General features: G+C 35.4%; 3 protein-coding genes across 4 annotated transcripts; 1 reads left to right on the top strand and 2 right to left on the bottom strand.

Annotated features, from left to right (window-relative positions):
* Positions 1-2,489: 2,489 nt before the first annotated feature.
* Positions 2,490-6,274, bottom strand: LOC114723960 (probable polygalacturonase). The gene is made up of 5 exons (XM_028910222.1): positions 5,474-6,274; positions 4,425-4,545; positions 4,051-4,225; positions 3,650-3,720; positions 2,490-3,510 (listed from the first exon to the last, which is right to left on the bottom strand). Exons 1-5 carry the CDS (start codon positions 5,885-5,887, stop codon positions 2,876-2,878), a joined length of 1,416 nt encoding a protein of 471 aa, XP_028766055.1. The 5' UTR covers positions 5,888-6,274; the 3' UTR covers positions 2,490-2,875.
* Positions 6,275-11,158: 4,884 nt separating this feature from the next.
* On the top strand, positions 11,159-15,829 carry LOC114723962 (ras-related protein RABC1). 2 transcript variants are annotated; one of them, XM_028910224.1, is made up of 7 exons: positions 11,159-11,261; positions 11,540-11,724; positions 12,417-12,485; positions 12,622-12,687; positions 13,906-14,027; positions 14,567-14,695; positions 15,493-15,829. In XM_028910224.1, exons 2-7 carry the CDS (start codon positions 11,586-11,588, stop codon positions 15,598-15,600), a joined length of 633 nt encoding a protein of 210 aa, XP_028766057.1. In that variant the 5' UTR covers positions 11,159-11,261; positions 11,540-11,585; the 3' UTR covers positions 15,601-15,829. The 2 variants fall into 2 exon arrangements, with proteins under 2 accessions (XP_028766057.1, XP_028766058.1); XM_028910225.1 differs by having other exon boundaries at positions 11,167-11,297.
* Positions 15,830-21,574: 5,745 nt separating this feature from the next.
* Positions 21,575-23,389, bottom strand: LOC114723963 (U-box domain-containing protein 25-like). Its single transcript, XM_028910226.1, has one exon. It carries the CDS (start codon positions 22,921-22,923, stop codon positions 21,721-21,723), a length of 1,203 nt encoding a protein of 400 aa, XP_028766059.1. The 5' UTR covers positions 22,924-23,389; the 3' UTR covers positions 21,575-21,720.
* Between the last annotated feature and the right edge of the window lie 882 nt (positions 23,390-24,271).

A 24,271-nucleotide genomic window follows, 5' to 3' on the forward strand; every position in this document is an offset into this window, starting at 1 on the left:
CAACGAAGTGTGATGGGAGAACTAAGAAATGCGTTGCTTCAAAGAAACACAATGCAGAACATTGGGTCAGCTCATTGTTGTATGAGACCTTTAATATCTGAAATTTCAAGATTGCTCTTAGATGGCATGCTCGTTATTTTGAAACTTTAAGGTTCAGTAAATTCCGAATGTGAACCATCAGTTCTGTTCTGTGCAATGGTAGCTTATGTTATATGAGGAAGGGAATAGGTTTTGAGTAATTATTTATTGGAGAAGGTAAGTATCCATTTTTAGATTGTAATTTGAAGATATCTAGTCAATTTTTAGGTAATCTTTCTGTATCTTTGTTTTCAAGCAGAGAAAACCCTTTGCATTTTCTTATTTTATTATATTCATCAAAACAATGAAAAAAATGTAATATTCAATGTACAATGAAGAATAAAAAGTTACTAGGCACAGTCAATCATTTGGCAGCATGAATTCCCTCGAGTGCAATAATAGAACAATGAGAAGAAAGACAGAGATAAGACGAGACTTCCATTGACAAATAGAATTTCATCTTTCTTTGTGTCTTCTTCCTCACTCCTTTCTTTGATGACCAATACACAAAATTCTGATTTATCTCTTGAAATGTGACTTAGATCCTATTGAGTTGGCCATTGTAATAAAACCAATACCATTACTTAGTTACTCGATTCATCTGGAAATTGTTTCAGCTCTTTGTTTATGCAAAACTATGTTCAATATATAGTTAGTTAATACTACTGTTAATCCTTAATATAAGAACTAGTTGATAATTTGAGTAGATTAAGAAAATTAGTTAAATTAGTTATTTGTAATATTCCTCCTGTCCTAAATATAGGATCCTTATATACACTAGTATAAGGGTCTTATATTTAGGACAGGAGGAGTAAATAGTTATTATCTTTCCTAAAATATCCTTACTAATCAGGTGTTATTTGATGAAGCATTTAACATGTACGATTACTACAGAGACTACCTTGAAAAAAATAAATGAATATGAGGACGAATTAAATTAGAATTTATATTTAGAATCAAATTAAAAGTCAAACTAACTTTTATATTTAGAACTGGAGTAATACTTCAATTCCCTCGCGTTAAAAGTAAAGGGACATCAAAGAAACGCTAAAGGATACAAAGATGCCATCTTGGGCTAAAAAGAATGATCTTTCCTATCCGTCAAATTTATTTTTTCTACATTGTTTAGTCACTGTGCATATTTGATTTGAACATTTTTAGTCGTCTTAGGTTAAATCAAAAATAAAACCAAATTATGCAGTAAAGCATAACTCGGGTCGAGTCTTTTGAGGAGCTTTTTATTAATTCCTTAGTTAACTAAGTGACAAAGAATTGAAAGGAGGGGTTGAAAAAGGATTTTTCAATTAATAAAACTAATTAAGAGAATAAGAAATAAATCTAAACTACTTTTTTTTTTTGTATTTTTTAGAAAGAATGAAAAATACAAATTTGAATCGTAAGAAATCAATAACAAGAATGCTCTTGAGGAATGAATCAATGACTATCCTAACTTGTTTAATGATATGGGAGTAACTTAAGTGGTTAAGACTGGTTTATATAAGTTATTCCTTTTAAATTAATACTCAACTAGAACATTAATTACTTGTTAAATTCACTTCAAGCATAATTTCTATACAACTCGCATAAAAATCACACTAATTAACAAAGGTATAAACATAAATATATGTATAAACCAAGTACTCAAACTTATAAATACCAATCCAAATCTCAGCAATTCCAATCCAAACCAAGAATTACAACTAGCAATTCTTAGCTTTAAACCAAATATAACAAACTTCAAACCAGAAATCATCAACAAAATAGTCTAAACTAAGGACTAGAATTAAACTCCCCTTTGTAGCTCTCAAACTCAAGCCATTGAATTCAATCCTGAAGAGCACAGCGAACTCAGCCTCTCATAGTCTTGAACCAAGCTACAACTCGTGCCAAAGATTTAGCAGCCATGGAGGATGGTTGGTTGAGGAAGAATATGAAAATGAATTTTGGAAGATTGAAATTGAAGTGTTGCGGCGGAGGTGTCTGTGCGAACTTGAAGAATGAATTTTTGAAGGGTATTGGCCGTCCTCGTGTGCGTATATGTAGCCTCCTCCTATGGCAATTGATGATTAGGTTAATATAATAACCTAATGCAAATCTGTGGCTTCCATCACTTAATTCCTTTTTTTTTCTTTTTAAATTCTTTTCTTTTTTTTTCCCTTCAGCTTTCCTTTTATATTTATTTCCTTTTCTGAGACCTGTAAAAGATAAATTAAGATACTATCATAAAGTCTAAAATTAATTATTTAAATGAAGATAAAAATATGATAAGATTTCCTATTAAATTTCTAATTTTATGCCACTAGTATTTAATTCAAAATATCCACAATCAATACAAATTATCTCATTTTAATTGATAAATATCCCCAAAAAGATATCAAATAGTATATTAAAATTGGGATTTATCAATACTCAACTTCTTCCTCTCTCCCAAAGAAGAAAAGTTCTTATACATCAGTAATTCAGCGTATAATGACAAAAGTTGCATCATCCTATACACCTTGGTTCAATCAGGCGCATCTGCACGCATCTTGCTACCACGGGGAATCACAGGGCATGGCATCAGTTCAATGAAACTTTGCATATTGCAGCCATAAACTCACCGGCAATTCATCTGCGCCAACCAGGCCTAAAAGATCACTTTCCTTCAAGGCCTAAGATCAATTCAGTCGCACGTTTTTGTGGTTCAAAGCCTCCAATAATCCGGCTCAAGCAAGACTTAACTTTTCAATGTGCAAAAATGGAAACCCTCTGATTTCCCAGTGCATGTTGGAAACATTCACTATCATTTCACGGGAAGTCATGAAGGTAAACACCAGGATGAAGTGCCATTGTTATGCAACTCAGGACATGGCACGGGAAACACCTCACTGGCAAAGCCTGAAATATACTCGCAATGCCATGCCGCAGATGAGCGCACACCCATCAGGGTAATATTTTTGAAGCACAAATCTTCATATGAAGCATCCTTGATACCTTCCATAAGTGCAGCTTTTGCTGAAACTACGCTTGTCACGTTACTGATTAAAATGCGCTTAAACTCGGGAACAGCTTTTGGATCCCATCCATCATCAGGATGGTCATTTGAACCACGGCTAAACTTGATGGGTATCTTGACTCTCTCCATTCTTATGTCACTAATGGTGACATTTGCTATATACCCTCCTCTACCATAATCAGATTTTATACGCACACCAGCTGCAGAATTCCAAACATGCAAATCCTGAATTGTTATATTTGAAATTCCACCGGACATCTCACTGCCTATTCCGACACCAGAACAAGTTGGTGTGGTGCCTGAAACTCTCCTCACTACAATATTGGTGCTTGGACGGGCCATGGTGATTCCATATTGATCCCAACCACTTTTGATGGCTACAAGATCATCCCCACTTTCTATGTAGTTATCTTCAATGCACACGTTGGTACTTGAGTCTGCATAGTCAGATGGGAAATTCACAAGCAAGCAAATATAACAAATCTTCCATTTCTTTACATGATTTCATGCAGAATAAGCCCCAAAGCAAAGCTGGAAAACAGAGTGCAAGTGATAAATAATCAAAAAGGAACAAACCTGGGTCTACACCATCAGTATTTGGGGCATTGAGAGGAGCCAAGATTGTCATCCCTTTGACAACAACATTTCTGAAACAAGATATGGTTGATGATCATGGTTCTGCAGTTACTAAGCTAAGGACGGACAAGTCGAACTTAAAGGAGTTCAGTTTAATTATATTTTTTTCAAAAAGAATATCTTTGTACCTAGGACCAAATGCTTACATAACTGTGACATGTACTAAACGGCACCTAGAGAATTTGAACTGAATTATAAACTATGTCACAGAGCATCAAAAGCTGGCTGTTGCATGGAGAAATTGAGAAATTCTTTCATGATAAGAAAGAAGAACAAATGCATATGGAGTTTTGAAGTCAAGTTATGCCAGTTGAAGAGAGAAAAATTCAAGAAGATGAAACCTGCAGTAAATAGGATGGATGGTCCAGAAGGGAGAATTTCGAAAGGTGAGGTTTGAGACTAGAACATTTTCCGAGTTCATTAGCTCAAGGAGGTGACCTCTTGTGTGCTCCAAAGTTTTGTTCCACCAAAGTTCCCACCACATGTTTCCCTGACCGTCAACTGTCCCATTTTGTCCTGCAAAAACATATAACTACTTAGATACCCTTGAAGACAACGGCAACATTTATCCATATTACTTATTTAACCAACAAGAGTAGTCCGCGGAATCTGGACTCTTCACGGAAGTCATGTGAAATATCGTCACACATTTCTTCAGAAACTTTATACCGTTGCTCTAAGTGAAACAGTTGGAGACGAGTACAAGTTCTGGTACCTGTGATGACAACATTTTGAAGGCCATTTCCATGTATAAGGCTAATATGTCTTCCTCCGGACCTTTCTCTTCCTCTTCCGTAAGACGGCAATGGCTCAATTAAAGGCCACTCCTTTGGATCCTATGAATCAAAACTTTTAAATTGTTAAAAAAAATTTTGATTAAAAAAAGAAGAAGAAAGCAGTTCCTTGGGTACTATGAACAGGTCCGCCAGAGTGAGTGTCTGATTTCCATAATCTCGTTGAAGGGCTTGTTTAGATTTACCATAGAATCGGGTGGCTCTAAACAAGAAAGGAAGAAGTAAACAGGCCGGCATGTAAATTCAAAGGCGTTTAACACTTTGTTGAAAACCATTCATCTGCTTCGCCATGTGGTCCCAAATGCAGCACTATGCTTATGAATTATAGTTCCATCAAGTTTCCTAAAGTATGGTTGAAGCCACAATAAGTGGAGATTTAAAACAGAGGATGTAAAAGGACTTTCTAGTCCTACTATTTGTCGCAAAAGAAGTCAAATAAGCAACCTTCTCACTAATTCTACGCGGAAAGATCAAGAAAAGGAAGAGGCGTGGGTGTGAAACTATGACTTCTCCATTTTTTTTCTCAAACCTTTCTCAGAAAACGAAAAGAACAAATGTTTCTTTTCCCTTAGAAAAAATGCGCGCCATCGTCAGCATTAATTATATGCCACAATTGAATTGGAATGAACAAATGAACAAGTAGCCAAGAAAATTTAAAGAGTTTTCTTCATCAACCGAAAACTGTGAAACTCAGAAAAGAAACATCGAAGACAGTTTCTTGAACATATTCCTTTTTCATTTAACGGTCAAATCGACAGGAAGGAATCTGATCTTTCAAGAAGACAAATAAAGATGACAAGCAGAATTATACATGAAGAAGCCATGGCGATAACCATACGTACGCTGTTGATTTTAAGTCGCAATAATTACAGTTCAAGAATAAAACGCATCTAAAAACCGAGCCAGATGAAAACTAAAAGAAGTGTTGGCAAAAATAAAGAACGTTATGAGGAAAGACAATACTGCGCACCTGAGAACCCAAAATAACAGCGCCTTCTTCAAGGAAAAGCGTGAAATTACTAGTGAGATTAAAACTTCCAGTGAGCCATCTTCCTCTGGGAATATTCAGCTGGGACCCACCCGTACCTCCGAAACGCTGCATGTACCGTATAGCCTTCCGAAGCGATTCGGTATTCGAAGTTCTCCCGTCACCAACGCCGCCAAAATCCTTGATCGACATGACAAACTTTCTTCCGGTGACGCCCTGAAAATAACCGGAGCAGCTCGGAGAATCCTCCGACCCGCCAGTTTCGGCTTCCGACGAACTCGAACGCAACCATATCGGAAAAACCGTCATCCCGGGACGCTGGAGCGAGACAAACGTCACCAAAGCCAACAACAAAAACATCACTGCCCATGAGGGTCTCGTAAAATTACCCATCATGGCAGCACCAAACACACCCTTTTTCCGATTCCTTGATCACGTCAATAAAATCATAGAAATATAGGTGGCGGGATTTGCTATGCTGAGATCATTCCTTGCTCTCCCGTTTTGAATAGTATCTTGGATGTAACGAGAATGCCTAGAATAGTGTTATCTGATGACACCACTCTATTTAGTATGCTGATTAAGATCCTTGCATTGCGTCTCACACAAAAAAAATAAGAACTATATGTATATTATATAGTACTATCAAAATGTCTTATTGCTATTCTTTGAAAACTGAAAATGGCGGTGGAGAATTTTGGCGAAGGAAAGAAGTGTTAGGTTTTTGAGTTTTGACTTTGCAAATGAAACAGTGGGGATGTTGTCGGCTTTTGATGCGGGGACGTGAGGGCCAACGGAGGATGCGCGGGCGGGGGGACGAGCAAAAAGAAAGAAGAGGAAAGAGAAAGAGCGAATTATTGCAGTATCCCGGCGCGTTTCATTGGAAAGATAGAAATTGCAAATTCTTAGAATTTGCCCTGTGGGTCCCGCATGTTTGTTTTACGTGGCGAGTTTTCATTCGATTAATTTCAGATCCTTATTTATTTTTAGATTTAATAAATTTCATTTTCTGGCACGCATCTGGCTGCCTGCCTGGCACCACTAGAGACCGCTCATCACGGGATCGTCCTGATTTCCGATTTTTTTTTTAAATAATTTAACTAATACTCCCTCCGTTTCTTATTATAAGAGACATTTGATGTTTATGGCATGTTCCTATATATAAGAGACACTTAAAAATTGTCTTTACTTTTTTTTGTTAATTTCCTGTTTTATCCATATTTATTGTCTCCAACTCACACTCCCTTTCCCTCCTACTTCTCTTTCTTTTAATAATTTAATTGTTCTCTCTCATGCTTTCTCTTCTTATTAATGAGCGTATTTTTAAAAAAAAAATTATAATTTTTACATATTGATTATTCTTAACTAATTTTAATTATTTTTTTATCAACGTAATTCGGTTATTTATCTCTTATAATAAAAAAAAGAGGGAGTAATGTTTTATATTCTCTCAGACTCTGCTTTTCATGACCTATCATTAAAATGACGGGCATAAAGCACCGTTAAGGCCTCCACATGACTTTTGTCCCCACGCTAGTATTTAATTCATGATTAGTGTTTTTGATAAAAATGTTAGGTTGATCGTACTTTGTTACCTAGAGGCAGATAAGTGAGTTTATTACGTAAAAACTACAGCTAACTTCTTTTTTTTATTGACCCAGACCATGATATAAGATCTCGATATACAGGATTAATTTATTTAATTAGCTTTAATTATGTGTTAACATATGATGTATGGCAAGTTAACAAGTTTTGACACAAAATCTTCGATTGCTACCTTTTAGACTCAAAAAAATAGGTGTCAATTACGGACTTTGTTGGGTACAAGAAATGACAACTGGGGAAAAATGACCTGGGAGGGATTTTTTTTTTTTTTTGGTGACCGGGAAGAATTATATTGCTCTGCCTCAAATTACCGGAGAAGGGGAATATCCAAATTTATACTCATGCCACTTTACGATTTGAGGCATTTGGGTAAAAATCATTTTAAAAGTAATTTCATGATATACTACCTCCGGTCCTTAATATAAGATCTTGTTTAACTTTTATTTTGGTGCTAAATATAAGACCCTAATCCACTTTGTTTCTAATATTTATACATTTTTTTAAATAGTTTTTCTAATAATGATGTCCTAGCTGATACACTTAATTAGTAAGGATATTTTAGGAAAAATAATATCTATTTATTATAAATAACTAACTTAACTTATTTCTTTAATATCCTCAAATTAGTCAACTAGCTCTTATAATTAGAACCGGAGGTAGTATAAAATAAGTATGTGAGAAAAATTTTATCTTAATTTATATGAAAACACTTTTAAAATATAAACCAAATACTCCCTTGTAGCCAAGTAAAGTCAGCATATTAAGGGGGTGTTTCGATAGAAATTAAACCATAGTTTCAGAAGTGATTTTACGGTATGGTATATTAAGTAAATATATAAAAGAATTTATCTCCATTTAAAAAAAATATTTTTTAAATGTACTTCTCATGTCATCGCAGTAGGATCTATCTCTAGTCAACGTCTACGCGGCTACGCCCAGCTGTATGCCCAACATCCCGGTTCACAGAATATAAGATTGGATCTTCCCCCGCCCGGGGGGGGGGGGGGGGAAGCAAGGCAGGGGAAGGGGGTTACCTTGGTGCCGACATGGATGATGGGGACCAATGGATCCGGAAAGAGGTTTTTATTGGAGAGGAGCTATTCCATCCTAATTCTCATATAGGAGCTATCTTGCTAGATAATCGAATCCAGTTTTAGATATAAAATTTTTAGTTCATTTTGTTTATTATATTTTTTATTTTAAAAAATTAATTTAACTAATTTACAATCTAATGCTGTAAATGAATATTTAAAAAAAATAATATCACATTTATTATAATTAACTAATTCACTTGATTTTCTAATCTACTCTAATTGCTTAAATAGTTTTTATCAAGAAAGCGAAGGACGGGACTTTTTTGTTTTTACTACATATGTTGTTCTTGAAGACAATGCTTAAAAGTTGTGTTTGATATGAAGTATTGAAAATTAGAGACTGAGATTGTAATTGTGATTGTGATTGAGAAAATCTATTAAAAGAGTGTTTAGCATAAGAGATTGCTTGTTATATGTGGAATTGGGGAATACTATGAAGGGAAGTGGGGAATCCCACATCTATAGGTTTTTCTCCTATGGTATTTCTCAATCCCACCTCTATAAGTTTGTCTAATCTCATGTAAAAAGTAATTACTCATGCTTAATACTATTTTAATAATTTTTTAATTATAATTCTAATCTTAATCCCTTATTTTTAATATTTCATACCAAACGAAATCAAATGATTCAAAAGAAAAGTCAGGAAAAGGACATGTTAACTAGTGCATATCAAGGTCAGGAAAAAAAAAAATAAAAAACTAGCACATATACAAATAGGAGGAAATAAGAGTTATGGTGCACTAAACTGGAGCCAATTTTGGTACTTACTATTTTGATAAGTATCCTAAACTCATTAAATTTGAATCGTCTATATTTGATTTGAACGGTCATGATTTAAAATCTTTAATTTTTTATTTTAAATAGAAAAAACTATTTTTTGAAAAAATGATAGTTAAAAAATTATCTTTATTTTATATTTCATTCATATTAAAATAATTATTATAAACAAATAAAAATAAAAAAGAAATCAAACCATGACCATCCAAGTGCGACATGAATGGTTCAGATCTTCTAAATGAAACAGCCCGCAAAAGTGACAAAAAGCGCAATAAAAATAATTGAAGATAGCTTGGTGAAGAAATTGAGCTATTCATTAACGCTGTTGCTCAGACGATCAGTATTCATTTGAACCATGTTTATTTTCATATTGGAACCAGTGACACAAGAGGGCAAGGAGCTCATCATGCTTTCCATTCATAGAATTAGCCTTGCGGCGATGCCTTCATAAATAGAAACCCCCACATGTCCAGCATGGCCATTTCTTACGCACCATTTTAAGTTAATATGTATGTGGACAAGTTTTTAAAGAAGCCGACATGTTTGTTCATTGATTTATGCACCCCGCGGCTAATATTAATAATACTCTTCTATCCTAAACATACATTCATTTTGTAGTATAATTTATACTATAAAATAAATTTTATATTAAGAACTAGATGGGTATTACCTCAAATTCTAAATATATAAGTTAGTTTATGATGTAATTTACATACTACAAACTAGTTCTTATATTACTCTTCTGGTTCTTAATATAGGACTCCATTGTTGAGTTAGTTTTGATCTTAAATATAAGGTCCATTTCTCATATTTATTAATTTTCTCTAAATTACCTTTATGGATACTCTGTTAACCATAATCAAGTAGAAGAGGAAGATGGAATATTAAGAAAGATGATTATGATATTTTAAAAAAAATGTGTCATATTTCTTATAATTAACTAACTTACCTAACTTTCTTAATATAATTAAAGTAGTTAAATAAGTCATATACTAAAGACCGGAAAAGTATATTGATAGGCGGGTGCAGTAAAATAAAGAGGGGACCATGGAACATGACTTGACTAATGAGCTTATGCCATGTTGTTTTACACTAATTTCACACAATCTGTTATCAGCTGTTTTCTTTCATTTGAGCATCGGGGAAAAAAAAAAAAGCCTCAGAAGGTCGGGCAATTTGGTAATTTTGAGGGATGATGAATTTTTCCCTAAGATTCTCAGCTGGGATCGATTTTACAATCTGGGCGGATGTGCAAGAACTCAACTCGACCGTTAATGGCTTTTATTATCGTTTTTCACCTGTCCATTTTGAAACTGCAGCTGGCAAAAGAAAAAAAACTATAAAATACTACATAGATTAAAAAAACTAAACAACCAATCTGTTAATATCAAGAAAATTAATTAGATTATTTATTTATAATAATTTTTTAAAAATATTATTATTAATGATATGAATGGGAATAAAAATTATTTAACACATGAAATCACCATGAATATTATCTTAGTAAAAAATATATACAAGACAAAATAAATTCAAGTATTATATTTAGAATTTAATTAAATATTTAATTAAATTATACTCCTCCGGTCTTTAATATAAGACCCATTTAACTAATTTAATTAAATTAAAGAAGTTAGGTAAGTTAGTTAATTATAAAAAATGTGACACATTTTTCCTAAAACACTATAATCATATTTCTTAATACTCCCTCTCACTCTTCTACACTTGATTATGATTGAGGGAGTATCTATAGGGGTAGTTTAGAGAAAATTGATAAATATGAATATATGATAAATGTGTCTTATATTTAGAATCAAAACCATCTCACCAATTGGGTCCTATATTAAGGACTGGAGGAGTAATATTCATCCGATCCTTAATATAAAGCTCAATTATTGAGTTGGTTTTGGTCTTAAAATAAAACTCATTTATCATCTTTATCAATTTTTTCTAAATTACCATTATAAATACTCCCTCAATCATAATCAAGTAGAAGAGGAAGATGGGGTATTAAGAAAGATGATTATGATGTTTTAGAAAAACGTGTCATATTTTTTATAATTAACTAACTTACGTAAACCTTCTTAATCTGAAAGGTGTTTGGATGAAAATCATGTCAGAGATTCACAAAGCTAATATTCATTCATGAATAAATGATTGAGTTAAAGCGGGAGATAACTCGAGCAGCGCCCGGTGACTCGGACGCGGCTGCCCTTTTTCCCTCGTTCAGTTTTCACTCCCCTCCCCTGCCGTAATCCTGACTTTCCCCTCTCCTTCCGGATTTCACTTTTCTGGTATTGTCTCTCTTCCAGCCGACCTTACGGTTTTTGGTCAGTAGAAATTTCATAACTCACTGGATCATAAGATTTTCTCTTTTTTTCAATTGAACAATATTTATTTTTTAAAAATCAATGTTAAGATGAACAATTGATTTGCCTAGGCATGGGGATTTCTTGTAGTTATTGTATTATACTACCTCCGGTCGTCTTACAATTAGGACCGGAGGTGCTAACTTACTGATTTTCCCGGGAACGAATGCTTGATGGTATACATGTGGTTGGATGGTGTTCAGGTGAGAGCCATTGCCTATTCTTCCCGTTGATCGAAGGTCACTTGCGATGGATTCGACTTCGTCGAGCCAGGCGGAATTCGATTATTTGTTTAAGTTGCTTATGATTGGGGACTCTGGAGTCGGTAAAAGTAGTCTGCTTCTGAGTTTCATCTCAGATACCTATGAAGATCTGTCCCCCACAATCGGTAGGTTTTCGCCTTTTCGGAAGCGAATTTACCTTAATTCTCGGGTTGTCCCTTGATCTGTGTCATTTATGTGTCCAGTCTCTTCATGATGAATCTAAGCTTATGCATTTGGGAATAAGCTGTAGTATCAGCGCGGGCTTAGCTCAGTTACCTGCTTTCTGATCCGAAATGTTTTTACTATAGTTTTTGGCACAGTCCCACAATAGTTAGGCTTTGTAGAAGCAAATTTATTTTAATTCTCTTGGCATGTCTTTTGATTTGTGGCTTTTGGGTATTCCTGCATCTTAGGTACGAATCAATAGCTAATGAATTTGAGAAGATGGTATCGTATTAGTGTAGACTCAGTTCACTCAACTGCTAAATGATCTGATTTTTTTCAACTATGACTCAGTTCACTCAACTGCTAAATGATCTGATTTTATTCAACTATATGTAGAGTTAGTATATGTTGTTTCCAATTTCTGTGTTCAAATTTCTGAAGACCGATCGTCTGAACAAAGCATGTCTGTTTCTTTTCGCAATGCGTTCTAATATCACCTTTTTACTTACTCGGCAACAGGTCTGATTGTTTATAATAAGATGATTTGGCTGTCGTGCCTTAAAAACGTGCTCACATCAGCCATGGATGAGCTGATCTCATATTTTAGCTTTTTTGCTTCTTGACTTCTTGTACTATTTGGCTGCTCATGTAGGTGTTGATTTTAAGGTCAAGTATGTCACAGTGGGGGGTAAAAGGCTGAAGCTGGCCATTTGGGATACAGGTAATATATGTTTATTCCTAGATCCCATGATGTTTGATTCTGTACATTTCAATCGAACTCCTTGCTTAGTTGTCCTGACTGCATTTTGACAACAACGCGTAACTATTTGATTGAAACTACTTGTTTGCTAATGTAGCCGGTCAGGAGAGATTCAGAACACTGACTAGTTCTTACTACCGAGGGGCACAAGGCATCATCATGGGCAAGTTTCTGTTATCTGATTTATCTCTAGTTTTTTCAGTCATTGCTCTCAATCATATATTTGTTGAATTGGATGGAATTTCGTGCACTCTTTTTCATTAGCAAGTTGGAAAGAAGTATGAAGTTTGCCTTGCTTATAAAAGTCAATCTATGAGGTTGAGAGGAAGTCTGGCACTAGTGATCTATAGTGCATAGTGCCATTGCTAGTGCTGAGGGCTCCAAAATGCTATAGTGCGTGGCACTTTCATTGCACCAGCTATTTGAAAGTGCAGTGCATATCATTAGAAGGTTAATAATGACTGATATATTTAGAAAACCAACTCAGGCTGCATTCTTGGAATTTTGACTTGCTTTATATGGTTTAAATAGCCTAAATTGAAAACACCAAAAGTTGATGGAAGGCATGGAGTTTTTAAAGAAAGACATAGCAGGGGAAACAATGATGCGTACTCAGTTACTCACATGGGAAGGCCGGAGGCCAACAAATGAGAAGATTAGCCGGCAATTTGAAACAGTGATTGCAGGTTTGAGGGGAAGGAGAAAAATTCTAAAAGGATGGGGAAAGACAAGTTTAAGCTAAATTTTCATTTCATGTTGACATATAGAATGGAGGCAGGCAGCTTTCATTAAAGATTATTGTAGTTGGCCTATAATTTACAAGGTAGGAAGTATGGAATTTACTTGGACTTGCAAAAAATCCGTGGAGTTGACTCGTTCCTGAAAGTATTTTACGCCCTTTTATAAGAATATATAATTAATTAAACTGCACTGAGCTGTACATAGTCTTCTAGAACTTTCCCAAGCAATCAAGTTTTCTAATAGGACTCTAGTTATATCATGTTTTGCCATTTCCACTAAAAATTACCGAGAACAATCCAATAAAACATCTAAAATTAATATCTGTTTTTAAGTACTTAAAAATAATGAAAAATAATAACCACTTCCCCCTTTCTCTTGCCTCACATGCTAAGCTATGGAATTATATGTCAAACTCAGTCATCATCAAGCCGTATGTGAAAGTAATCCTTTCAAAGTAATGATGATTTGCCTATGGTGCTAATTAATGGTGGCATTCAAGGAGAATATGGCCTGAAAATTGGTACCGGATGTAATGTGTTGTTTGGTCATGGAGAATCGTCCCCTTGTCCCATTAGGTGTTATATTGGAATTTTATAAAGTAAGTGATGGTGTCTCCCTTTTGTTCCTCCATGTGTTGCAGTTTATGATGTGACTCGGCGAGACACATTTACAAATCTATCTGAAGTATGGGCAAAGGAAATAGACCTCTATTCTACGAATCAAGATTGCATCAAGATGCTTGTGGGAAATAAAGTTGATAAGGTATCTTTCTTCAACAAAATTTACAATCATACTCCCCACCCCCTTTCTCCCTTCACGTTCACTTCTGTATGTATATTCATCTTTTGTATTCCTCAATCACATCAAGATCTCAACTAGTTATAATTCCACGAATCTATACACTAAAAAACAAAGACTTTCACGATTTTGTTTCAGCGATCTCTTTTCCCCCTTGTATTTGTGTTTGACATTCAATGTTTGAGCTACTCAACATTCATGCTATATTATAAACGGACAAAAATTAGGCGAGGAGACAGGACTAGATGCAGACGTTCCCTGGAAATCTGAGCGAATGTAAATCCTGAATCACTTGGAATCCCCGTTGTATCTTGTAGATTCATTTCTATTATGCCCTCTCAGATTTAGGATTCTAGCATCAATTCTTGAACGCGTCTAATTGGCTCCCTGTTGCATTCACATCTTATTCTGACTTATAAATCATATCTGAAATGTACTTGTATTCCTATTCATTCTATGGAGGGATTTAATGCACAGGTGGATAATATTTGATTAATTTTCAGGAGAGTGATAGGGTTGTGACAAAGAAAGAGGGGATAGATTTTGCCCGGGAATATGGTTGCCTATTTATTGAATGCAGTGCTAAAACTAGAGTCAACGTACAGCAGTGCTTTGAAGAGCTTGTTTTGAAGGTATGCTAAGCGATATATATGCCCAAGATAAAAATATTTTTGTCTGCAATCAGTATACTGCATGTGTTTTATTTTATTTACATGTGATCATATTAATTTTTTTTTTTTTAAATTTTATTGGTGAATCTTCATCTGCGTCATATATGATGAAAAAAATCATTAGTATGACTGCACACCTGAGAAAATTACCTCGAGGTGTGATATAGCTAGTATGGCTTTGTGCGTTACTTGAAATCTGAGAAATGAGCCATATTGCATGAATAGCACTTGTTAAAATGTTTATATATATATCGATATAGTTACTACTTTATACGGAAGACGCAAGCAAGTTTGTTTTATTTTATTTACATGTGATCATATTAATTTTTTTTTTTAATTTTATTGGTGAATCTTCATCTGCGTCATATATGATGAAAAAAATCATTAGTATGACTGCACACCTGAGAAAATTACCTCGAGGTGCAAAACGGCCAACAAATGGGAATAACAAATTTTGTGTCATTGATATAGCTAGTATGGCTTTGTGCGTTACTTGAAATCTGAGAAATGAGCCATATTGCATGAATAGCACTTGTTAAAATGTTTATATTATATATCGATATAGTTACTACTTTATACGGAAGACGCAAGCAAGTTTCTTTCTCTTTACCCTCTTTGCTTGACACCTTCAACCCCCAGGATAGGGACCCCCCCCCCCCCCAAAAGTGGTCTCATTGAAAGGCTTGCTGGTGCGAGAAAAGCTATCAACAGTCGCACTGGCAATGCTTAATTTTTTTTTTCTTGATGATTTTTGGCAGATTCTGGATACACCTAGCCTCTTAGCGGAGGGCTCTAAAGGAGTCAAAAAGAACATTTTTAAGGAGAAGCCACCACCGTCTGATGCATCCACAAGTAGTTGTTGCTGAACTGGAGGCTCTATTCAACTCATGTACCTCAGAGAAGAGCCTTGCAAATATTCTCAGAATCAGATAAGTATCTCAAATTTGATGGATTTTAACCAATCGGCGTTATTTCTCCTTTTCCAGGCTCTTGTTATCAATATCAGATGATGTAATATGATGGTGATGGTGATGGTGGTTTGTGGCTATTTTGGGGACCTTTTGTTGACCACTTTGACACGTTTAATGACCTGCATCCATCCTTGGGTCGGGTGACCCGTCTCAAGTTCCTCAAAGCTATTCTATCATTGCTAACTGAGTTTTTATAAGATTGACCCTAATTTATCACTGTTATTTTAAAACTTGTTATTACATATTGTTATATTGTTTTGTTGTTTTATGTGTATGGATACTTTTGATGCTACGAAATCTCAAGGTATTGCAAGTGTGTGAACATTAAAATAATAGTGACAAGTTAGGGTCAATCTTATGAAAAAACTCAGTTAGCAGTGATTAAGTAATAAATTTTTTTTTTATTTAAGTTAAAAAAATCAAGTTTAAATTTAAATTGAGTGAAAAAAATTAAAATAAAACAATATAAACCTTTCTCAAATTAATTAAAGCAAATATTAAAAAGACCATCTAAAATGATCAATCCTTTAACTAAATTGATTAGTTTTAATGTTAAATTTATTAATCTAAAGTATAATTAGCTATAAATACTTGTTGGTCTGTTTATAATCTTTTCTTAAATTAATTATGTTATCTCTAGTATAATTATTTAAGAGGCTAAATAATTTGATCTCATTCATCCTCAATTATCCGAGACAATTAGGTATACTATCATCCTAATACAAATTATATTATCATCTAATTTCATATTACTACTTTTAAGAGTTTAATTACAATGCCCACTTTAATTCTCAAATTCACTTCGTCAAGGAACAACTAAAACAAAATTGAACAACCAAATTTAACATTAAACATCTTCAGTTTACTAAAAACAAAGCTCAATCTACTAGTAAGTTTACAGTTCTTGAGAAGAGAAATTTGCTATATATGGATATAATCAGTCTCAGCTTTGAAGCAACAACATCAAATTTGAAACCCATGATGCAAATCAAAAGCAAAGGAAAGAGGAACCGAAACAGACAAAGAGGGAGTCAAAATATTGCTCAGCTATATAGGTCGCGTGTTTCCATATTGAAGATGATGAACAGTTGCTCTTCTTCAAACTGATAATCGATGGTGTCTCTCTCTTTTCAGATAAGAAAATCACCGTGCCCAATCTCTCCTCTCCAGCTCAGTCAACCTCGTCCTCCAAGATCTGCCAAAGATGATGATCCTTCTCCAGCCCTTTCTCTTCGAACCAGCTCGGCGTCTGTCCTCGCAGAACCAGTCGTCGTTTTTCCCCAAGTCCAGCGAAGAAGAAGATCATACAGAACAGTGTCGGCCCCTTTCTTCCCTCTGAACCACCCCCGGCACCGAAAATGATTACGAACAGTAACCCATTCAAAACCCTTCCCACCGCCACTCACAAACGCTGTCGTTCCTTCTAAATTCTAAACTTCATTTTCCTCAGCTCAAAAAAAAAAAATCACGTCACTCATGGTAAAAGAAAAGGATTGATACAAATAAAAAGGAAGAAACAAAATAAATATAGAATAAAATACTAGGACTTTTATATTTTTCTTTAGTTTCAGAACTGTTTTTTTTTTAAAATTACTTATTCATATCTTGCACTAAACTATTTCTATTTTGATTCAAAGCTATGAAATTTTATAATAAAATCCCCCGATTAATTTGCTAAGTTAACTCTTAAAAACCGTTCAAAATGTTATTGATAACTCCTAAAAATCACTCAAAATATTCTTTCGACATACTTAAAATAAAAATTTATCAGCTTTTCAGTAATTAATTTTTTTTTATTTGAGATTTTACAGCAATTATCACAAGCGTAAAACTTGATTATTCAAATCCCCACAAGCATAAAACGCTTGCCACTGCCAGGTCTGGGCATCCCATGGTGTAATGGTTAGGCGACAGCGACACAGACAATGTTCCGGCATAGCATCAAGGAATACAGAAATCCACACCTGACCACAGAAAACAAGGTAAAACTGACAAAATGACCCCAGCTCGTATCTCTTATACTCACAATACGTTTATACTATTAAACGGAAAAAAAATGAAAGCACGAGGCGGGGAGAAAAACATAAGAATATATTCCTATACCCTGGAATGGGGTTAAAGCCAGTTGAGCTTGACTCGTATACAATACTTCTTTTTTTCCCAGTACATTAAGGCCCACTGAGCAACTTGAAATTCCCGCGAGTGAGGGAATTTTGGCGTTACTGGGCATAGCTTAAAGAGTAAATGAGCAACTGGTTACGCAATCCTAATTTAAACACATACTCCCGGTCTTAAATATATAACCTTTTTAATCGAATCTTATAAATTAAAAAATGTAGTTAAGATGGTTAATAATCTTAATCTTTTCAAAAAAATTATACTCTTTTTTCAAATCTACCCTTGTTCAGTTTTATAGAGAAAGGTAAAATAACGAGTAGCCTATTTGATAATGACTAGTGAATACTGTCTCATACTTTGTAAATGATCCCGAGGAAGGAAAAAGGCGGGAAACTTGCATGGAGAATGTTCACTCTCAATATTGTATAGCTCTAACCTAAACATTGACGGATGAGAATCTTTTCTGGGTTAGGGAATTTGGCAGGTTCTGCGCAGAGCATAAATTTTGTAAGGAAAAAGTGGGGGAAGGGAAACAGTTTCATTTGGCCTCTCAGAGAGAGAGAGAGAGAGAGAGTTGAAAGGCGTGGGAAGAGTAGGGACATTAGATTGGTTAAATCAAAGAGATTTGACCAAATACCTTTGTGCGGATTCTGAATTGAATGGAAGGAGCAAGCTTTTGGGATTGTCTTTTTATGCAGCTAACCCCACTAGGCCCTTACCACCAGCATGTGTTGGAGTGAGTGCACGTCCCTGTGCCTGCCCTTCCCCTCCCCCTTTATCAAATGCCTATTACGTGCCCCTCCCTTCTTTCTTTCTCTTGACTCCCATAAAGTTCCTCTTCCTTTTCTCTTTCCTTCATTCTTCCATCCTCTTTCTGGTAGAAAGCATCCCCTTTTCATCCCATTTCCTTTTTCACTTTGAATTTCAATTTTTCAATTTTCACTTCCTTCGCCGCTATTCTAGACTCCATTCATACGCCCTTCTCTCCTTTTTCTGGAAATCCTAATTCCTCCCCGTATCAGAAGACACAAGTTCATGGCCTCTCACCACCACCCCCATCACGACCAACTTTGATTTGATGAGCCCACGGTTTTCCAAAATATCAGATTCGTTTTCTTAAAAATAAAAGGAGAATCTTGCATGAACTAGATGGGGATGCCCGTGCTTTCAGAGAATCTCTTGTCTCGAGATCTTTCAGGTCCAACAAACGCACTTGGTAAACAAAAGCATGTGAAATTAGTATATTTAAGTAGGCCAATTGCCTCTTAAGTTCATTGGAACCGAAATCTTAAACATAATATGCCTCGCTCCTTGTTTTCCCTTTCCCTTCTCCTTTAATAGTGATGTCAGTGAGAATAATATTGCCCGTTCATTAATTGGACACAGGAGATATTACTGAGTAACTTGAGGGTGAAATGTGGGGCCATGTGGGATGAAAGTAGGAGGGAAGATCAGAAAAGGGAATAGCTTTCTGTGTTTGCAGAGGAAAGGACAGGAAGGAGAGGAGATTCCATGAAACCTTAAGTCCCATCGCATCAATAACATAAAATCACCTAACTTGTCTGCCAAAGATGCTCTTCAAACATTATCTTCCTTTACTCTCACCATTAACCCTTTCCCATTACTTTGGGGCTTCTCCATTCTCTTCCTTTCATAATTTTTCATCCACCCACTCATTCTCTATAATATCCACCAATATCATCTTATCTTTCATCTTGAGAGCGGGGGAAAACTACTCCACTCCATTTGTGAGGACCCAATTTTTTGTAAGGGAAAAAGAAAGGAACCCATAATTTATTTTTGAAGAACTTGGCCTTTTCTGAAAAATTAAAGTATGAAAATCTGACCCTTTTTGAGCGAGTTTTTCCATGACTTACTTGTGCGGGAATCGAATTTTGACCGAGGAAAATCCAAAACAAAATAAAAAAAGGAGAGAAAATTAAAAGATGAAAAGGAATTTGTGCTTTGAATTCAAGAAGCTGGTGTCCCGGCTTTGAAGCTAAAATCAAAAGAAGTGCTTCGAATCCTTTTACCAGGCTCGTATCGTGGAGATGTGACTCCATTTTGTTTCTCCAGATCCTTCAAATTAAGCCCTTCCAAATCCAATGAAAATGGACACATCAAATCAGCCAAAAAATCAAATTAAAGTTGATACTATTATTTCTTTCTACCAACTTGATTATACCCCACAAACCCCTCCAATCATTTAAACTAGTGACATTTACTCTTGCATTTTATATAAATTATCATGATATTAGGTTAATACTTGCCGATCATTTTACCAATAATTAGACTAAATAGATGAGATAACATTATTTACTGGGTTAAGTTGGTTCCTTCATTCATTATCGTCCAATGAGGAAAGCAAATCTAAGGAAAGTGAGATCTTAATTGTCGAGATGATCAATCTATCTTTTTTCTTTTTTGTTGGGTCTAATATAAAATCCTTCTCCAAGTCAAGTACTTATATACAGTCAAGACAGTGACCTTTTTCTTGTCGAGTTACACTCTCTCTCTTATGATAGCGTATTTGGATTTTTTTTTTTAAATTTAATTATCATTGTGTCATACTAAACCAGTTTCACACCCTTTTCTTTTAAATTTAACGATGGTTACATGAGTCGTGCTTGCAAATTTCTTTGTGTTGACCGACTTACATATACGTGTGTTTCCAAAATCATTAGAGCAGATCCATGTATTTACACGAAGCCTAAGGTAATTTGTGAATAACATAATTTTTCAAAAATTTTTATGTCTTGTTCTGATGTTGATATTTATAGAAGGAAGGAAATATTTACTCGGCTCCTTCCCTTCCCTCTCTAGTCTTGTGGGCATACGAAAAGTCGAACGTAAAGTAACAGTTTTATATGATAATCACAGTCGCTATGTTGCGTTTTTTTTTTTTGGCCTAACCAGTCACTATGTTGCGTTTAACTTTCCAATTTAAGAAAATCCTCTTTCATTTTAGAATTATTTGGAGTAACTTTCATCATAATTTATAACATAAAAAGTAAACATATGAAAAAAATTTTGTCTCAGTCTATATAAAATATACTTATAAATGATTTCAGTTGCCAAGAAGAATCTTAATAGGAGAGATTTGGATCAAGGCCTGTGCCGCAGTAAAATACGCCACCGTGCACAAAAGGGGGAAAAAACTCTCCACAACTTTGGAAATAATAATAAAAAACTTAGCCGCACACCGCTCAAATTTTTAGTCTTGTCCATTATGATCCGTAAAGGCAAAGCCTCGTGGAACATGATTCCTTATTCTTTGTTTCACATATTTCGAACTCAGATTATCTCTTGTATCCATTTGTAAGGATTTAAAAATAGTAACAACAACATTAATATAAAAATAAAATGTTTAGTGAGCTATGCCATTTACAAGTTATCACATTTAAAATTATTTATAAACACATTTTACATAAATTGAGATGAAATTCTTTTCATATATTTATTTCGTATTTCATAAATTATAAATGAAAACTGATTATCAGTTATTCTAAACCGAAGTAACGTTAAAAAAAAAAAAGACTTAATTGATATAGTTCCTCACTCAAAAAGTCGCTTCAAGACACCACATATTATAAACAATCCCAAAGCCTCTAAGATTTTTCTATTATTCTAACAAAATTAGTGATATGTATAAACTTCAAAATTTATCTTATACCATGCTCAAGTATCACACCTAAACCCCTTGCCTCTGCTTCTTGTTTAAAGAATTTATCAGACGGTACTAAATGATGGATTAATGAGGTGAAAACTGAATTTTGATGTTATCATTGCATGGGAAATTTTTGGGCGATGAAGATAATTCACAGATCATGAAGTGAAAAGAAACAAGCGAATATAGAACAAGAACAGCTTGTATTGTGATTTATATTCAAAAAAAATTTAGGGCTGTTTTGGTACTTTGTCAGCCCACTTGGATCTTAACAATTTGAGAAGCGTTCTTGCCTTCGTCTTCGACTTGGCACTACATTGGCTCTGCAGAAGCAAAAGCAACTGAGTCAGAATTCCTTCTTCAATGGCTTCCTCTCTCGCTCGCCCGCTTTCTCTGCACACCATTATCAGTAGCCCCACAGCATTCTCACTACACTCTTGATTACTCACTCTGAACACCATCCTTACCAAAGTTTGAATCCCATCTGGACTGTTCGCCAATGCTTCTTTGCCTCTCTCTATTACCAGAAGCTTCTCTATTATCTCCATCCCCAATGGAGCCAGGTTCTTATCTCTTGTTTCACATCCTGAAATGTACCTCATGATGCCATCTATTGCCCCTGCTATTACCAGATTCTCTCTGTTTGATTGCAAGGAACATAACGCTGATATGGCTTTAATTGCAGCCCTGGAAGCCTCGCAGTTATTTTGGCCTGCAAGATGAACAATTTCATTGAGTAGTTTCTGGGAGTTTCCGAGTCTAAGCAATACCTCTTCTAAATGTGCTGCCGCCGCTGAATCTATCAGATTACACAGGCTGGTTTTAATATTGGGACTGCCCTTTTCGAATAATAGAAGATACGATTCTAATTTAGTTTCTTCTTTGAGCATATTTAGAGGCTCTGAGGTACTGTCAAGGGGTAACAACTTCATAATGCAAGAAAGAGCTAGGTCTAAGAACTCCATGTGATGCTGCTCTTTGGACGTTTGAGCTCCGAAAACTAGTCCCAAGAGAAGAGGCAAGAAACCCAATTGGAGGAAGCAGGATTTCTTGAAAGAGCAATACTCATCAGATAAGAGCCTGATCTTTTCAAGTGCTTGGAGTTTGTTCTGGAAGGTGGATTCCTGAGACTGAAGGGTGCGTCTCAGAGAGGCAAGAGAATCAATGGTTTGAGAGTTACCAAAGTGGTCAAATTGAGGGTAAAATTGAAGCCACTGATCGATCAAATGTCGAAGAGTGTGATTGGGGACGATGGATAGATCATGAAGCTTCTGCATTGTGACAGGGCAAGTGAGATTACCTTGAGCAATCCATCTTTCTATGCTGGATCTATCGTAGGTTTGGCCCGTGCACAAGGTCACTGGATCCTCAAACAAGTCTAGACTGATCGGGCACCTGAACAAGTGAGGAATCGTCATTTCAGCTTCGTTCATGGAAGAAAACTCAGGATTGATTTATCCAAGTACTGGGGTGTGAACAAAGTGAAGATATTGCAGACAGACACTGGTAAAGCTAAAAACTTTGCAAGTAGCAATTGTAGGCAATACAAGAAGAGACAAGCACTGGAGGGGACGAAGGCATTAATGCTACAAGAAGGCGTGTCAGAAAATAGTAAACTTTTTTTTCCGTGGGCTGTTTTAGCCTATAAAGCCTAGGACTAGGAGGCAGAAGAAGCAGGAAGTGGTGGCGAGAGACAGAGCCACAGAGGGTAACGAGGAGTCTTAAAGAAGAGGAAGAGGAGAAGGAACTTAACATCCCATTTTAGAAGGAAAAGAGAAGAAGAAAGGGAAGTGGTGGTGATGGTGGGAGCGGATAAGCGTTTTTCTGCTCACGAGAGAGAAGAAAAGTGCAATGGTTTGAGTTTAGTTAGGGGAAAAGAGAGGGAGAGAGAAGAAAATGGAGAAGGCCAAACAGGCCTTATCTCGTGGGTTGGCAACTAATGATGTAGAATAATTGTGGGGTGATGGTCCCCACTATCCTCTTTCACTCAATCACTCCACATCAGTCCAGTCAAACTGACCCACCAAAAGATCAAAATCATTGTTTATTATGTCTTCAAGTTTGAATCCACCAATCACACTTGACTCGCCAATAAACCGCAAAAGTTGGGTTTCTTTTCCGCCCGTATTTCAGGAGATTTTTTCTTAAGCCCTTTAATTATTTTTTAAATATAAATTTCAAGGGGACTTTAGTAACAGGAGGGACCAGGATTTTTTCTTCCTTTTTCTTGAAAAAAAATATAAATTTAAAATGAAACCTTTTGATAGTGATATAGCTTGACAGCAACACATAAATCACTACCACTATTTTACAGTCTGAAAGTGTGGATGAAATGAAATTAATGGTGGTCATGATGGTCAGGAGAGGGGCAATAATATGAAGGGGGAAGCACTATGTGAGTTGGTGGTTTGATGATAGTAATAAGTCATTGCCTGATAGCCCATATGATATGTCTGCGTTTTCATTCACTTAATCTCAGTGCATATAGCCATTCGGTTGAATCATCAATTGTATATAGGATTAATAACTGCCGCATACATATTTGGGATTGATATTTATGTACAGGGACCCTCATAATTGACAAATATACAACTTTACCAGGCTCATTGGACGTTGTCAAATTATTATCAACTCATCAAATCACTTCCACCCTCTCATTTCATCTCAAGTTGCTTTCCTCCTTTACTGATAATCTATAATTATCGTGTTAAAGACGTCTCGCTTTTCAGAAAATGATTTCCCTTCTTTTCTCTATGCTGCTGTTTTTTCAATCGCACATTG

This window comes from Neltuma alba, unplaced genomic scaffold (genome assembly GCF_004799145.2).
Source record: "Neltuma alba isolate B1F8T4 unplaced genomic scaffold, ASM479914v2 tig00012163_pilon, whole genome shotgun sequence".
In the NCBI taxonomy this organism is placed as follows: domain Eukaryota; kingdom Viridiplantae; phylum Streptophyta; class Magnoliopsida; order Fabales; family Fabaceae; genus Neltuma; species Neltuma alba.

Bases quoted from the DNA above. Each gene is read 5' to 3' on its own strand.
- LOC114723960 (XM_028910222.1), bottom strand. From the start codon at position 5,887: ATGATGGGTAATTTTACGAGACCCTCATGGGCAGTGATGTTTTTGTTG. The intron at 3,721-4,050 runs GTTTCATCTTCT...ATCTTGTTTCAG, and splicing joins ATCCATCCTATTTACTGCAG to AAATGTTGTTGTCAAAGGGA. The intron at 3,511-3,649 runs GTTTGTTCCTTT...CTGACTATGCAG, and splicing joins TACTGATGGTGTAGACCCAG to ACTCAAGTACCAACGTGTGC.
- LOC114723962 (XM_028910224.1), top strand. From the start codon at position 11,586: ATGGATTCGACTTCGTCGAGCCAGGCGGAATTCGATTATTTGTTTAAG. The intron at 12,486-12,621 runs GTAATATATGTT...TTGCTAATGTAG, and splicing joins GCTGGCCATTTGGGATACAG to CCGGTCAGGAGAGATTCAGA. The intron at 14,696-15,492 runs GTATGCTAAGCG...GATTTTTGGCAG, and splicing joins TTGAAGAGCTTGTTTTGAAG to ATTCTGGATACACCTAGCCT.
- LOC114723963 (XM_028910226.1), bottom strand. From the start codon at position 22,923: ATGAACGAAGCTGAAATGACGATTCCTCACTTGTTCAGGTGCCCGATC.